The sequence below is a fragment of the Pagrus pagrus genome (genome assembly GCF_965226575.1).
Source record: "Pagrus pagrus genome assembly, chromosome: 2".
NCBI classification, from domain to species: domain Eukaryota; kingdom Metazoa; phylum Chordata; class Actinopteri; order Spariformes; family Sparidae; genus Pagrus; species Pagrus pagrus.
Genome location: NC_140186.1, coordinates 30,721,354 through 30,736,265, shown reverse-complemented (window position 1 = coordinate 30,736,265; position 14,912 = coordinate 30,721,354). Strand labels below are relative to the sequence as shown.

General features: G+C 39.3%; 1 protein-coding gene across 5 annotated transcripts in view; it reads right to left on the bottom strand.

The window, feature by feature from the left end:
- The window catches only part of rptor (regulatory associated protein of MTOR, complex 1), a 197,297-nt gene extending 189,625 nt beyond the window's left edge, over positions 1–7,672 (bottom strand). For 4 of the 5 annotated variants that reach the window (XM_084342522.1, XM_084342524.1, XM_084342523.1 and 1 more), the window contains exons 1-2: positions 6,599–7,672; positions 4,124–4,298 (exon numbers count right to left, since the gene is read on the bottom strand). In XM_084342522.1, coding sequence (XP_084198648.1) covers positions 4,124–4,298; positions 6,599–6,657 — 234 coding nt within the window. In that variant the 5' untranslated portion in view covers positions 6,658–7,672. The remainder of the gene's footprint in view (positions 1–4,123; positions 4,299–6,598) is intronic. The other variant, XM_084342525.1, reaches the window with a different exon arrangement.
- Between the last annotated feature and the right edge of the window lie 7,240 nt (positions 7,673–14,912).

The window sequence follows — 14,912 nt, the reverse complement described above, 5'->3', positions numbered from 1 at the left end:
CACACACACAGACACACACACACAGACGACTGAAAAGCTGTCATTGGCTCAAGAGGGGAATAAACACACCATTTTGACCAATGGGCCTTGTAATTTTACAGCCTTCCTCTATCCTCCTGTGTTCATGCAGAGATAACGCTCTGAGTGTGAGTATGTGCATGTGTGTATGTATCTATGTATGTGTGTGTGTGTCCCAAAGAGTAAGACCTCAGATTTCCCAGTGCTGAACATCATTTACAGCCCAATCGTAAGCCTCACGCTGCACACTTCTCTCACTGGGCTTAGCTGTTCGCATACCAACTCGCTCGATATCCTAACAGTGAAAGTCATCAGTTTAAATCAGCCGAAGCAATTACAGACCAAGTGCTTTCAGTGATCACCCATGAATAACTGAAAAGAAAATGTACAAAGCTGCAGAAGACAATCTGGGTTTCTATTTCTGCAATGCAACAACAACCAATGCAAGCAGCTCTCTGACCGTTTCGTTACTACCCTGATCTTGAAATTGACCGGCCGTCTGTGTGATATTTTGTTGCCCAGTGCAGAGTGCATGCAGCAGAGGTAGGGGGTTCACTTAAATTAGGGAACACAAAATGAATTCTTAGTATTTAGGAGGAACTTTAATCATCAACGTTGTTCTGAGAACAGACGTCTAAGAACCAGTCTGTTTCCGGCACAATGTCACTTCACTGTCACTTTGGTGATTTTATCAAGAAGATTAAGATGATTAAACATCCTCCAGCCAGTAGATGTGTTCAAATCAGCATAAAAAATATAACATTGTATGTGATTTAAGCAGGAATGTCTATATATCAGTCTGTATTGATCACTCAGTATACTGTTGTTTGGGTATGATTTCCTGGGTTTATTTCAGCTGCTGTCAACATACTTCTCTGTGATTGGCTCAACTGTTCCAGAGCTGTGAAGCCGGTGATGTAACTGGCTGAGAGTGTAATTACAGCAACATTACTGCTGCACATGCACGAACCAAAATAGCAGGGGTCAGATGTATAAACGATGTGTACACACAAAAATCATCCAACACATGCGAATGAGCATAACTCATGTATACTTCAGACCAAGTGTACACAAATTTTCTAGAGATAGCTGCTGGTGAGATGATGAGGTGGACATGAAATATGATGTGAGAGATGTCACCTTATAGTAGAGCACAATTGATCAACCCCTCTTTTTTTCTAGATATAAGAAAACATGTTTGTTTGGTACAGACCCCGACAGATGCCACATCATCATGATTTTAATAGTTCTTTTAAGGAAAATGAAAATGTTGATACAAATATGAGGATTCCCACGCAGATCATATTGCAATATCTGTCAAAATAATCATAACATGATTTTTATCATATCGTGCAGTAAAACTAAAGCTAAATCATTTTTGTTTAGATCGTTTGCCAGTTTCACTGATTGTGGTTTTTTTTTTGCATTCAATAAATTCTCACTCAACCCACATTTATAAACTTAATTTTCAATTACTCATGAGTGATGAATTTAATTTATTTTATTGGAACCATATTTCCCTGTTAATGATATTTTCATTTGATCCTGAATTACTTAGCACCTTGTAAATTCTGTTCAATATGATCATTGATCATCCCTCTGACGTTTAATATTGATAATGTAGATGTTACCACAATGATGGTTTACAGGTACATGTGCGGGTGCTATAAATAGCCACAGCTGTAATTGATGCTGATGAAACACAGTCAGTTGTATTTTTCCAGGTCAAATGAGTGATGAAGCAGACACAAGTGTCAATACGCAAACAGATGTTTAAGGGTGTTTCTACATCCTTTTATGGATGAATGTGGGAGTGGATCAGAAGCTTGTGAATGTGCGCCAGTTTTCACAATGACTGAGGTTTATTAAACAGAATCAGGCGTTGGCACAGCGTTATAAATATATTATCTGATAATATGCATATGCACATTTCTGTTTTTATTCGTGCACACAGTCATAGTCCTAATTCTACTATCACAAGTCCAGTTTTATGCAGTTAGGCCCAGGTGCCCTTTGAAATGCTCACAGAGTCCATGCACCTAAGACCTACCACTTTGACTTTGCACTTGCATGATTAAAATAGCTCCCTCTTAAATACCATCAGATTATGTCTTTAATCAAGGACACTCGGTATCACGTAGTGGGCTTCATTAAGTAAAATATGATAAAACAACTGAAAGTTAAACAAATCCCAACAAGAACCATCCTGAATTTTCTGACACATGAATATTTGTGAGAAAAAGTGCAAAAAATATATAAATACACAAAAAAAGCTTCAACCATTCATTCGTTGCCATTCATACCCCTTAATATTATCAGAGAAAGATTACTTTTGGAAGATTTTTTTTTCAAATACGTCATTTTGTACTTACTGCCATCTTAAAAGACGGATTCAAGCCCAAGGTCAGAGTTACATTCAAAACCAAATTCTTCCTGCATCAAACACAAAACGCTGACTTTAGTCGCAGCTCTCTGAGCCCAGAAAAGTAAAAAGGACACATTCTTCTTACAAGTGTACAAATGAGGGTCTATCGCCTGAAGTCTAAGCAATGAAAAATGTCCCACCGTTGATTTAGCGTGGCTTTCTGATACGAATGCCCATTTCTGCCAGCTCCTACTACCTCTTTTAAATCAATACCAGAGTCACACTTAATGATGCCTTCTAATTCAACAGTTCCCTGAAGCTTGACACTTGAGTGGGCACTGCATCGTAATTCCACTGATGTCCTAACAGCAGCAACGTGTCACATTTTCATTTGGCGAATTTCTACAAAAAGGTGCAGAGTTTCTGTGGGTTATGTATGACTACGCAGCATTATAACAGCAGTGCTCTGTAGCCATGAGGCACTGAGAGAATAAGGTTGGTAGCACTGCAGTGGATCAAACGACAGCTTTATGAGAGCTGAAATACACTGTGGCCATTCATGAGGGAAAGCTTTGAGGTTCCCCTGTCAAAGCGTAGCACGGGTAGCCTCCAGCAGAATAAAATGAATTGGCACTATAATAAAGACGTGGGTAGCCAATGATTTGCTGCTGTGTCCTGGCTGTTTAAAGACTAATGTCCTCTCAAAGCACGGTGTGTAGCATCATTGCGTTTGATTCGTCTTTTTAATGGATTGAAATTTTGACAACTGGCATTGTGGATGGCACCACCACTTTCCTTAACACACCAATCACAGCTAAACACCAACTTGGATGACCTCAGTCATCTGTTGGCTTTGGTGCCTCAGCTGCATTAACATTACACACTGAAATGTAGTGGTATGAAGTTCATGTTAAAGCAATACTTGACGATACCACTCATATGTACGGTAAAAATGAAGCTCCACTGGAGCATTTGGAGTTAAGGGCCATACTCAAGGGCCCCTCAGTGGTGGTAACTTTCCCCACCCAGATTTCTTGCCATTCTGGGGATTTCAACGGACGAGCCTCCGATCACAAGTTGGCTTCTCTAACCTCTAGGCCTTCTTTCTCCTAATTTTTTTCAAATGCCCTGTTGTCTTAAGCCAGAATTTAAATTCCCCCATTTGCACCATTAAAACACAATATTACATCTAAGATAGTTCCATGTCGCTAGCTACTGTATAACTCACATTGTGTTATTTACAATACATCAACCAAGGAAGAGCCACAAAAAGTCAGCATCGCCATCTAATTGGCTATATCACTCTTATTTTGTTATTTTCAGAAATAAGCTATACCAGGCTTTGGCTACACAGACAATACCTCCGAATAGGACCAATTTATTGTTGGTGCAGAGGATATGTTGACAATAATTATAGAATATCACCAGGCTCATACTCTAAAATATCCTGTAAGTCTGATGTGATGTCAGGTATTCAAGTGGCACTTTTTGCCTTTTTTTAGAATCAACTGTCCCGATTTCCTGTTTCAATAGTTCCATCTATGAAAATCAACATGGTCCCATCAGCGATATTAGAAAATTTAAAATGCCACTATTGCACAAGTCTGAATGAGTTTATACCCTCAACAACTCATAAGATTGACAGAGCTGCAAGAGAAAGAGCCTCTACAAACTCAGCTCAGCACAGGGAGCATCCTTAACCTGCTAAATTATTCCAGACATAGATGAGTAGAAGATTACCCTGTCCTTCATCCTCCAGCTCTGCGCTAAGGCCTTGGAGCCCTCAATCTTCTCAGAGTGCCGTTTCTTCATGAAGGCCAGCGGAAGTTTCCAGTCATTCATGTCGGCCTCCTCTTCCTCTGCGAGGCCCACGGCCGGCGAATGAAGCAAGTCTGAGTCCATTTTCATCAGGGCCCTGCAGAGGAGAGCTCTGTTAGTATCACAGATTTGATTTGCTGTTGCTGTGTGCAGTCGTGATGGGAGTTAATACCAAATAAAAAACATGATAATTTTAGTTGAGGCTACTTTATAGAGCAATAAATATAGCTAATAAATGTGTAGCTTTCTACTTAACTACTGAATATCTTAAAATGAAAAATTTCAGTTGTACTGATTCTTGTCTTATACTGAAGAAAATCATCATTTAGAGGAGGAATTAGAGGGAGTAGTTTCTCCGCCATGATGCTAACTGCAAGCATACGTATGCTGAAAACAAAACATAAAGCAAGAGGACGACATTAGCATAATATTAGCAGACCTAAATAGTCTGTGATGTCGTGCTACAGGGATTCAACAAACATGAGACATAAATACAGTTCCACAGATGGGAAAACAAATAAAATGTTTTTGTACAGTTTAAACATTTAGAACTGTGGCTCTTTTCTGTTAAATGGAAAATAAAGCTTTGTAAAGAAACATTTCTGATTCTCAGAGACAGATATCCCAAAACAAAGATATCATATTGGCATTAGTATGTAAATAATTCAAACAATACAAGACATAGCCTCCATTTAAAGGACTTTTCGTGCTTCAAGCAAGCAACTCTTTTCCAGGAAAAGTGATTGTTGTTGCCATATATGGCTGGGTGAGTGGCTTTCAAATATTGTTGCAATACCACGATAGATATCACGATACCGCAATATGTCTGACTGCACATCTCGATATCGATGTTGTAGGGATGACTAATGCGACTTTTACAAAACACTCACACATTGGGACTTTTGATATATACTCATCAGCAATAGAGGGGTGTAGGAATCATGTATTTTTGTAGACTAACCCGGAAGTTAGCATCACCCTGGTTCCCTCGACAAAAAGCCTAAGGGACATCTGAAATGGATTTGGATTATCGCCGGAAATAAGCTGAACACCAGTTTATGATACTTTCACATTTTGTTCAGCAAGATAATCTTCACAGGAGAACACCACTTTTGTGATTTCTGAGGCGTAAATTAAATTGCTAGCAGTAAAAAGCTAATGCTAGGCTATAAACAGACTACACTGCAGTTGCATGACTTAAACGTCACCACCACTAAACACCTTACTACACAATTACTATACAGGCTTTCTGTAAACTGATCAATCTGCAAGTTGTAAAGTTAGAGTTAGTCACTAAAGTCAGCCTGTAAAGACGGACTAGTGAGTGGATGAGTCTCTGTGTTCGGTGTGATGATGTTAAATGTCCGTGACAACTTCTATAGCCTCATTTAGCTTCTCGTTAGCAACCACCACTTTTAAGACATGTAAGCACTTTGTAATTAAATTATGGCACATTTAATGATGCATCTTACGTCATAGAACAAAAGTTGTAATATCTTAAGTATGGTGGTAAGTGGGTAAAGTGGGTAAAGACAAGTATCAGAACAATATCTAGTCTTATATCACGATGATATCTATATATAAATTGCCAAGCTCTACTGTCAGGATGTGAAGAATCAAGTGCACACACTTCTGTTCCTCTGCTAGTGTATTGTCACTGATGCATTTAGTTAATGGCTGTGGAAACAAGAAAGACACCAGTGGGTAAATGGCTGCTGAGTAGGGGTAGACCGATTATCAGCCCTGGCCGATTATCAGTATTGGTGATTTTTCTGTCAGATTGCAGATAAAATATTATATAATGTGCTACTTTGTCTCTGATGCAGTCTCCTCTCATACAAAGTCCCTCCCACAACACTATCTGATTGGTTACGTGTCACAATTTATAGCCTATAAACACTGAATATTCAGAATCTGCAAAGTAAAGTAGTAAAGAAAGTAGATGTATCAAATAATTGTACTGGAGAGGAAGTAAGTAGCAGAGAATCGAATTACTCAAAGAACCTGAAAATTGTACTTTGGTTTATTTCATCACTTGTTGGTCAAACTTTTGACACAAACAGCGAGCAAATATCGGTCACAAGTATCGGTTTTCAGTCTTCTTGATTTCTTATAACCTGTATCGAACCCGAAAGAGCCCTATGAGTGGAGCCCCACTGCTGAGTTTTCCAAATGATGTCCTCTTCTTCACTTCATGTAATTATGGGTATGTATGAGTCATGTTCAATGCCCTCCTCCTGTGAGCCTCCTTCATGAATGAAACCCACAACAACAACAACTGAAACCAAACACTCACATCTGGGTCCCTTCATGTCAACACTGAACTTCTAACAGACGAGCTGCCTGCCTCCTCAGTCTAATATTCAGGTTACTAGCACACTTTCACAGAGGAATCACCTGGATGATGTCATCGTGGGGCTCCAGCTGCCCACGTGAACGCTGCTCCAGCCACGCATCAGGAGCTAGCTGGGTTTGTGTTTTGTGTGCGTATAAAAGCACGTTCACACGGCCTGGCTGTGTTGAACTTCACTCCACAGCCGGCACTCTTTGCTAGCGAGCAGCTGGCAGGACTGTTAGCAAATAAACCGGCCAGCTAGCTAAGTGCTAGCAAAACTAGCGCGGCTAGTTTGACAGCTCTCCCTGAAGCTGACTCTGGCTACCGCCGTCGGCTGTCAAACTGCAAGCGAGGCTGGTGCCATTAAAGCTTTTTACAGGTTGCTTGCGAAAGGACATGAGCAGAGAGATACGTGAGACAGAGCAGATGTGCAGAAATGGCGCTAGTGGTGGCAGCGAAGCGTGCAGATGCGTGCAGACCTTGGTGCGGTGGGATTATCAACCCGGGCTGAGGAACCTCTCCGTCTCCGAACGATGACAGATACGGTCGCACAAACAATCCTGGTCAGAAAATTGTAGGGCAGCGTCCACAGCCTGTATAGTATGTCAAACCCGTCAAATCCAAGTTGGACGGGTGCGTGTTTGCAGGGGAATCTGCGGCTCCTCTCCCCACGGCTCTTCGCTATGGGAAGGGGCTGGAGACGAGGCCCATCTTCACACGGACAGTCTGCCACAGCCACACCAAGCACCGGCCACACTTATCGATGACTGGGGTCGTATGGTGTTCTTCTACAAACCAGCGACCCTGGTAGCTGATTTGGTGGGATGGTTTTCGCGGGAATCACACACAATCCCGAATATTTCTCCGGAGAGGCACTTCTTCAGCACTTCTGCAAGGGCGCAGCCATCTTGGGTTGGACCCAGAATGCACTGTTGGGGCGGCGAGCCTGTCATGAAACGTCACCGCTGCTGTTCCTGTCACACACCAAAATATAAACACACACACGGAGTGTACAGACAGCTAAAGAAATGTATTTTTAAAATCCTGCATATTATGTGTACCGATGTTTTATGCCACTCTTCGCTAATATGGATGTCAGATGTACTTTATTCTGAAAATAAATCAGAACGTGTGTTTACCATTAGAGCCTCATTTTAGTCAGAAGCCAAGTCAGAATTGTGTTTCTGTTAAAACTTTTGCAAACATGTTTGGGTAAAAGCGATATTTTATAATTGTTTGTAAGAAGGGAATCATAGCCAAATGCTGATAACATAGGACAGTGGTTGGTAGATTCAAAGGGGCTCTATCTAGTTATGGAGAAGAAATTCAAACTTATAAATGCAATATTTACTAAATGAATGAGGTAATAATAGAAACTCAGATAGATTTATCCTTTCCATTAAAGAATAAACAAGCTGTTCTCAGAGGAAAATAAGGTCCCAGAACACTGTATGAAGCTAAAAAGGTGGCAGGGTCCGCCACATATAAACAAAAAAACCCAAAACTAAATAGTTTGTTTATATAGTTTGTTTAGGCATTAAAAAAAATCAGTCAATGAAGCTCTATCTCTGAATATTAGAATATATTCCCCAAAAGAACATAGTGCACTTAAAAAAAAACAAAAAAAGATTTACTATTGAATGACTGGTGAATTTGAACATGTACCTGGCAGTTGCTGGTCAGTGTTCACATTCTGAATTAAAATGCATTTAATAAAACAAATGAGGAAAGTTAGGCTTTTTTTTAAAAATGTTGTTGCGATATTGGTAAAACATAGGCCTATGGTAAAAGATCCATTTGCAGCAACTTCTTTAGGGGCATTTTTGACATTAAAAGAATATTTCCTCTGTTTTTGTTTTGTTGCGTATACATTAACTTACACAATGCAAAACATGCACCACACTAAAATGGATGACATAGGATTAAATCTCATTGTGTTCATTTTTTATAGTCATCCCAACAATATTTTGCAATATAAATGTCAACCTCGCCTGCCCAAAATATTGTGATGTTTGATTTTGTTGCCCAGTCCTACTCTTTAAGGATATAGTGTGCAAATGTGGTGGATACTTTATCAGGGAGGTCATGATTTAATGGACACTTCTGAGGCCATCTGTTGTGGTAGTTGTTTTATTACACCATGTTCTCATGTATTTCTGTTGTTTTGTCTACCCAGCAGCCTAACTACAAGTTAAATTCTTAACATATTGTTGAATCAACACAATTCTGACAGTCGCATACAACAAACTAACATTACAGGCAAAGGTTATATTGCACTCGATTATTTTACATGTGTTTGTTGTGACCTGTGTGTCACCAGCCTGTAGCCTAACTTCTTCATGTGGCTTTGCTGTATTTTTTAAACCCCAACTAAGGAAACCATGACATTTGTTATTGATACAGTAGTCAGAGAATGAGCCAAATAGCAGCAGACCTTAAAGAAAACTCTTTTTTTCCTTTTTTATCTTAAGGGCATTTTAAAACAAGCAACTTCAATTGAATTTTTTTCCTCAGTACTCTCATTGTTAGTAAGCCCAGCTTCAAATAGGATGCTGTCTGAGAAAGGTATCTGTGCCCATCATGAAATACCTTCAGACAAGATGTTTGTTTTGATTCGACTCTAATTTTTCATTTTGTTCACTTCAACAAGTATTAGTGGAGTTGTCATTTCCTCAGCCTAAGAGTTAAAAAAGTAGGTTAGATATACTTAAATAACTGATAACTGAGCTTAAACGTGTGAGCCATTGACATGCAGTAGCCAGAACATACTACTGTGGTACAAGTAATATTTACATGAGAGGAGGAGGTCGATTTTAATCTACCAGTTCAGTTATTAACTGTCATCCGGGTTGAGCTGAATCAGATTGTTACTGCCATTGATGTTGCTCATCAGAAGGACTTGCAATAAAATATACAGGCTCACTTCTGAATATCTGGGTAAAATCTGTGGTGCTGCAAAAGGAGTGAGGTTGACAATTGATATTATATACAGTGCCTATAAAAAGTATTCACCCTCCTTAATTGTTTTCCCTTTTATTGCTTTTATAAATGGATTTCTACAAAGTAATGTCAATCAATCAAAAATATATAACGTAAAATAAATGATTGCATAAATATTCAACCCCTTTAAGACACCACCAATACACCTGTGACTACTCTGAAGGAGTTAAAAGCTTCAGCCGCTGAGATGGCAGAGACTCTGCATACTGTCACAACTGTTCCCTGGGTTCTTCACCAGTCAAAGCTTTGTGAGAGAGTGTCATAGAGAAAGCCACTGTTGAAGAAAGCTCATTAAATCTCCACTAGAGTTCACCCAAAGGCATGTGGGAGACTCCAAGGTCAACTGGAAGAAGGTTCTTTGGTCTCATGAGACCAAAATGGAGCTTTCTGGTCATCAGATTAGACGCTATGTTTGGTGGACATCGAACACTGCACATCTCCACAAACACACCATCCCCACCATGAAGCATGGTGGTGGTAGCATCATGCTGTGGGGATGCTTCTCAGCAGCAGGCCCTGGAAGGCTTGTAAAGGTAGAGGTAAAATGAATGCAGCAAAATAAAGGGAAATCCTGGAGGACAACCTGATTCAGTCTGCAAGAGAACTACGACTTGGTTCTTGTTAGCTCGAGTCCTAACAAGAACCAAAAAAGTAGATCACATCACTCCAGTTCTCAGATCTTTACACTGGCTTCCTGTCAGTCAAAGAATAGATTTCAAAATCCTGTTGTTGGTTTATAAAGCACTGAATGGTTTCGGGCCAAAATACATTTCTGATCTGCTGCCACGTTATGAACCATCCAGACCTCTGAGGTCATCAGGCTCAGGTCTGCTTTCAGTCCCTAGAGTCAAAACTAGACATGGAGAAGCAGCGTTCAGTTACTATGCGCCACACATCTGGAACAAACTCCCAGAAAACTGCAGGTCTGCTCCAACTCTCACCTCTTTTAAATCAAGGCTGAAGACCTTTCTGTTTGCCACAGCCTTTCACTGAAGCAATTTTAAGTCTTTGAACTGCACTGTGACTTTTATTTTTTCTCTGTGACTTTTGTTTTCCTATTTCTTAACTTGTTTTAATGTTTTGTTTTAATGTCTATTTCTTAACTTGTTTTAATGTTTTGTTTAAATGTCTATTTCTCAACTTGTTTTAATGTTTTGTTTTAATGTATCTTAAATGTTTTACTGTAATTGTATGCGCCTGTAAAGCACTTTGAGTTGCCCTGTGTCTGAATTGTGCTATACAAATAAACTTGCCTTGCCTTGCCTTGGGAGAAGATTTATTTTCCAGCGAGACAATGACCCAAAGCATTCAGCGAAAGCTGCACAGAAATGGTTTAAAGACAACAAGGTGAATGTTCTGGAGTGGGCGAGTCAAAGCCCAGACCTCAATCCAATAGAGAATTTGTGGCTGGACTTGAAAAGGGCAGTTCACACCTGATCCCTGTGTAACCTGACAGAGCTTGAGCAGTTTTGCAAAGAAGAATTGAGTAAAATTGCAGCGTCCAGATGTGTGCAGGCCTGATTGAGACCCATCCACACAGACTCAGTGCTGGGATTGCAGCCAAAGGTGCATCTACTAAATACTGACTTGAAGGGGGTGGAAACTTATGAACTCACATATTTTACATTATATATTTTTAATTAATTGACATTAAGTGAGTTTTTTGTAATTTTTTGGTTTTCTATATTTTTTATATAATGACCATATTTCCATTTATAAAAGCAATAAAAGGGGAAAACACTTCAGGGGGTGAATTCTTTTTATAGGCACTGTACATCAATTCAATACTAAAGTCAATTCCAAAAAACTTTTTTTAATAAAGCATTTTACTTACTACTCAAAGTGTTGCAGTACTGTACAAAGGCTTAAAACAGAATTAAAAATTCTAATAAAAAATGTAGGTCCTTATTTTTTAGGCATGTTTATGATTTTCTTACTTTTTGTAATATATCTTTTTTGTAAAGTAACCTTTTTTTCCTCTTAGCATTTTTTTAACAACTTTTTTCTATGAATTATTTGTTCTATGAATTAGAATGTAGTTTATTATGATGATATTTTTATTTATTTATTTATCTATTTGCCAGCATTGTATAAATTCTGACTTCTGTAATGTGTGTGTATAACCCTATATAGTTTTTTTCTACCAGTTTGATATGCATTTTATGAGAAAATGTATGTACTTACATTAACATTTCGTATTTATATTTATTATATCCAATGGAATCTTAAGATTCTTCTGCAGTCCCGGAATCAGGTCAGCCTGACTTTGTATTTTGATGTAATCATTTTTTGAATCTCATCATCTTTACAAAATGTTAATGTAAGATTAAGTTTTCTACAGTGGAACTGTTGTGACTATTGCCTATAAATGCTAATCTTTTTAGGTCTATTTGTATTCGAGAATGTGACTTTGTTGGAATCTTTGCTGATCAGCACCCGATTCCTTAGAGAAACACCTGTTGGCAATTGAGCACAGAACGAATCTGATGAAGCTACATGCAAAACTAGTAGTTTGCTCCTTCTTGTTTTTAATGTAATTGTTAATAAAATATATAACTGAATATTGATTTTTTTTTTAATCTAAAACATGTAGGTTATTTAATTTAATCCTCCAGGGTGCACACATCAAACAAATGTCCTCATTTATTTCAAAAGTACTTTCTGAAGTTTAAGAAGTACCCAATTAAATTAAAGTTCTGAGGTTTTAAATAAATGTGTCTTGAAGAACATTGTAGTATCAAGGAAACAAGACCAAATTAAATTAAATATCCCACTAATATATGGAACATATTTCATACTTTTCATTTCATCATTGCAGGTATTCATGGAAAAGCGTCATCAGTGCCAAGTGTATGGAGTTTGGATGATTAAATAGCTGAGTGCAGACAAGCATGACGTCTCTCCTCCGTGTGATGTGTTGAATCCTGTGCCGGTTCATCTGATAGCTCCATCCATCAAATAATAGCAGGGGGAGCATCTATTCAAAAGTCCCTCTCTTCATGTGAGTGTTTTGAAAGTAGCTTGTGCTGTATTGACGTCATAGATGTGCCCTCAGAATGGTGACTCACCTGCACCATAAATGAGGGGCTGTAAGTTGACATTATTATCATCTTAAAATAATGCACTGTTCATCTTGGACATTGTGATACAGTTAAGATTCATTTAGGTTTAGAGGAAACAAACTATGAACACATCAACTGACATCACCTTCTAAGTTGATATAGTGAAGTTGTTAGCAAACATCTGGTTGGTCTCTGCTAATTTTTGAGGCAAATGTCTGGTTCTTTAGCTGCTGAATACTCCACCATGTTCACCAGCTAGCTAATTTTGGAATAGTGGATTGTTGTTTAATGTGAGTTAGGAAAGCTAGCATAATAAAGGTCAAACCCTCACCGATCCAGCACCATGGACAGGGCCAGCAGTCACTGAACTCTCAAATACAGGGAAAGTGTGGGGACACTTGTGGTGTCTTATGAAATTTCTTCTCAGGCCATATTTAAGTTGACATTTTTGGTTTTGGTTTTTAGTTTTTGTTTTGACATGTCTCGGCACCTATGGGATGGACTGCTATGAAATTTGACGCAGATGTTCACACACACACACACACACACACACACACACACACACACACGTTCAAGCTGAATAATAATGGCTTTTGTTATCCCTCTACTCTTTTCTTTAACTTTGAAAATGAGCAAATGTTGACATGCTAACACTAAAATGGTGAACATGGTTAGCAATATATCTGCTAAACATTAGCATGTTAGCATTGTCATTGTGAGCATGTTGCTATCATGTTAGTTTGTAGTCCAAATCATTGCTGTACATAAGTACAGCCTCAGATCTGCTTGTGTGACTATAGATTGTATAAACAGCTACTATATATACAATGAGAGCAGTGAGCATACTGTACCAGTACAGTTCAGTTGTAGGCTGGGCAGCCGAACAATGAGCTAAAGCTCAGTATAAAGCTTTGTAAAGCCAATAGGAGCTGCAGGCAGGTGATTATTCCCTGTGCGTCACCATGACGAACCTCCTTCAAATTGTCATCATCAATATTGATTGTATTCATTTTATGGAGCATGTGTACGAATGCTTTAAACTAAACAACTTGTTTGTTCCTGTCCAACAATAAGGGGATGTTTGCTATGTTCAGCCTTGCTTTTCTCAGTACCTGCATGAGTCAAGAATTTACACTTTGTCCTCAACATCCTTTGCTGTCAGCCTCACACCAATTTCTCAAGCAGCAGGAGGTAAAGGTTTGTTTTTGAAAGAAGAGTCATAGAGTGAAAAAGCTGTCCCATCTGTCCCTGAGTCAAAATCTAGCACCAGTCTGCGAGTACTTACTCAGTCGGTCGTGACATTACTGAGAGCCCTTTAATTGGGAGAGTACAATCAACATGTTTATCAGTTTGTTCTTGGTTCACAAAGAGGTTTGCTCTCAGGTCTTAATGACTTAAATCAAGCACAACACAGTCTGTCTTGGTCACAAAGGACAACGCTGCGCCAAGATGACTAACAGCTTTCTTTGGGCTGTCAGCTCATCAGAAAACATGAAAATGCTACACCAGATGGATGGAGCATGAAAATATCCATCTCAGTGCGTTTGCCAGCGCAGCAATCATCGCTGCAGCCTCTTGGCTTGGCCTGCAACGGTGCAGGAGCAATCTGGTGTGTAAGAAATCATAGGTACATCTGACTGAATTTGATCCTCTTGCCTCCCAGTCCAAGTGTCCAATGGAGGGGGGGCCGATCCAATCTCCCAGGTGTGATAGAGGTTGGGACCCTGAGACGGCTGATAGCCAACAGCGGGAAAAGAGAAGGAAGAGAAAATTAGCCTACTTTTTTCTCCTCATCCGCCCTTCCATCATGTTTGGAACAGGGTGACATGATCAACCAAGTTGGATCCTAGAAGCTGGGTGAAGTCAGACGGAGGCAGGAAAAGGCAAAAAATCGTGTTTACGTGGATTGATTGCACAAAGGCAAAAGAGACTGATGGATGGATGGTTTCAAGGAAGTGAGTGTTTCATGAGAGGAAGCTTTGCCATCATGTGATCCCCCAATGGGACGCAGATAGAACCGTGGCTCCTCTCAAGAACGAAACTAGAGACACAAGAGCTGTAGGGGAGCATTAATCCTCATCTCTCGTGCTCTTATGTCTCATGTCTCATGAAGAAACATCTTTACAAGACCTTTTTCGCTCAGCAACTTATTGTTACTCACCACTGTCATAATTCAAGGCCAAGAAGAATAAAAAAAACAAAAACATTTTAACAGTTCAATTCATGAGTTGATGCAATGACCTAAAACCCCTCCAAACCCTGAGCGGGTTTCAAGGAAGATCAATGGTTATTTTGAGCTTTTGCTGTGTTCAAC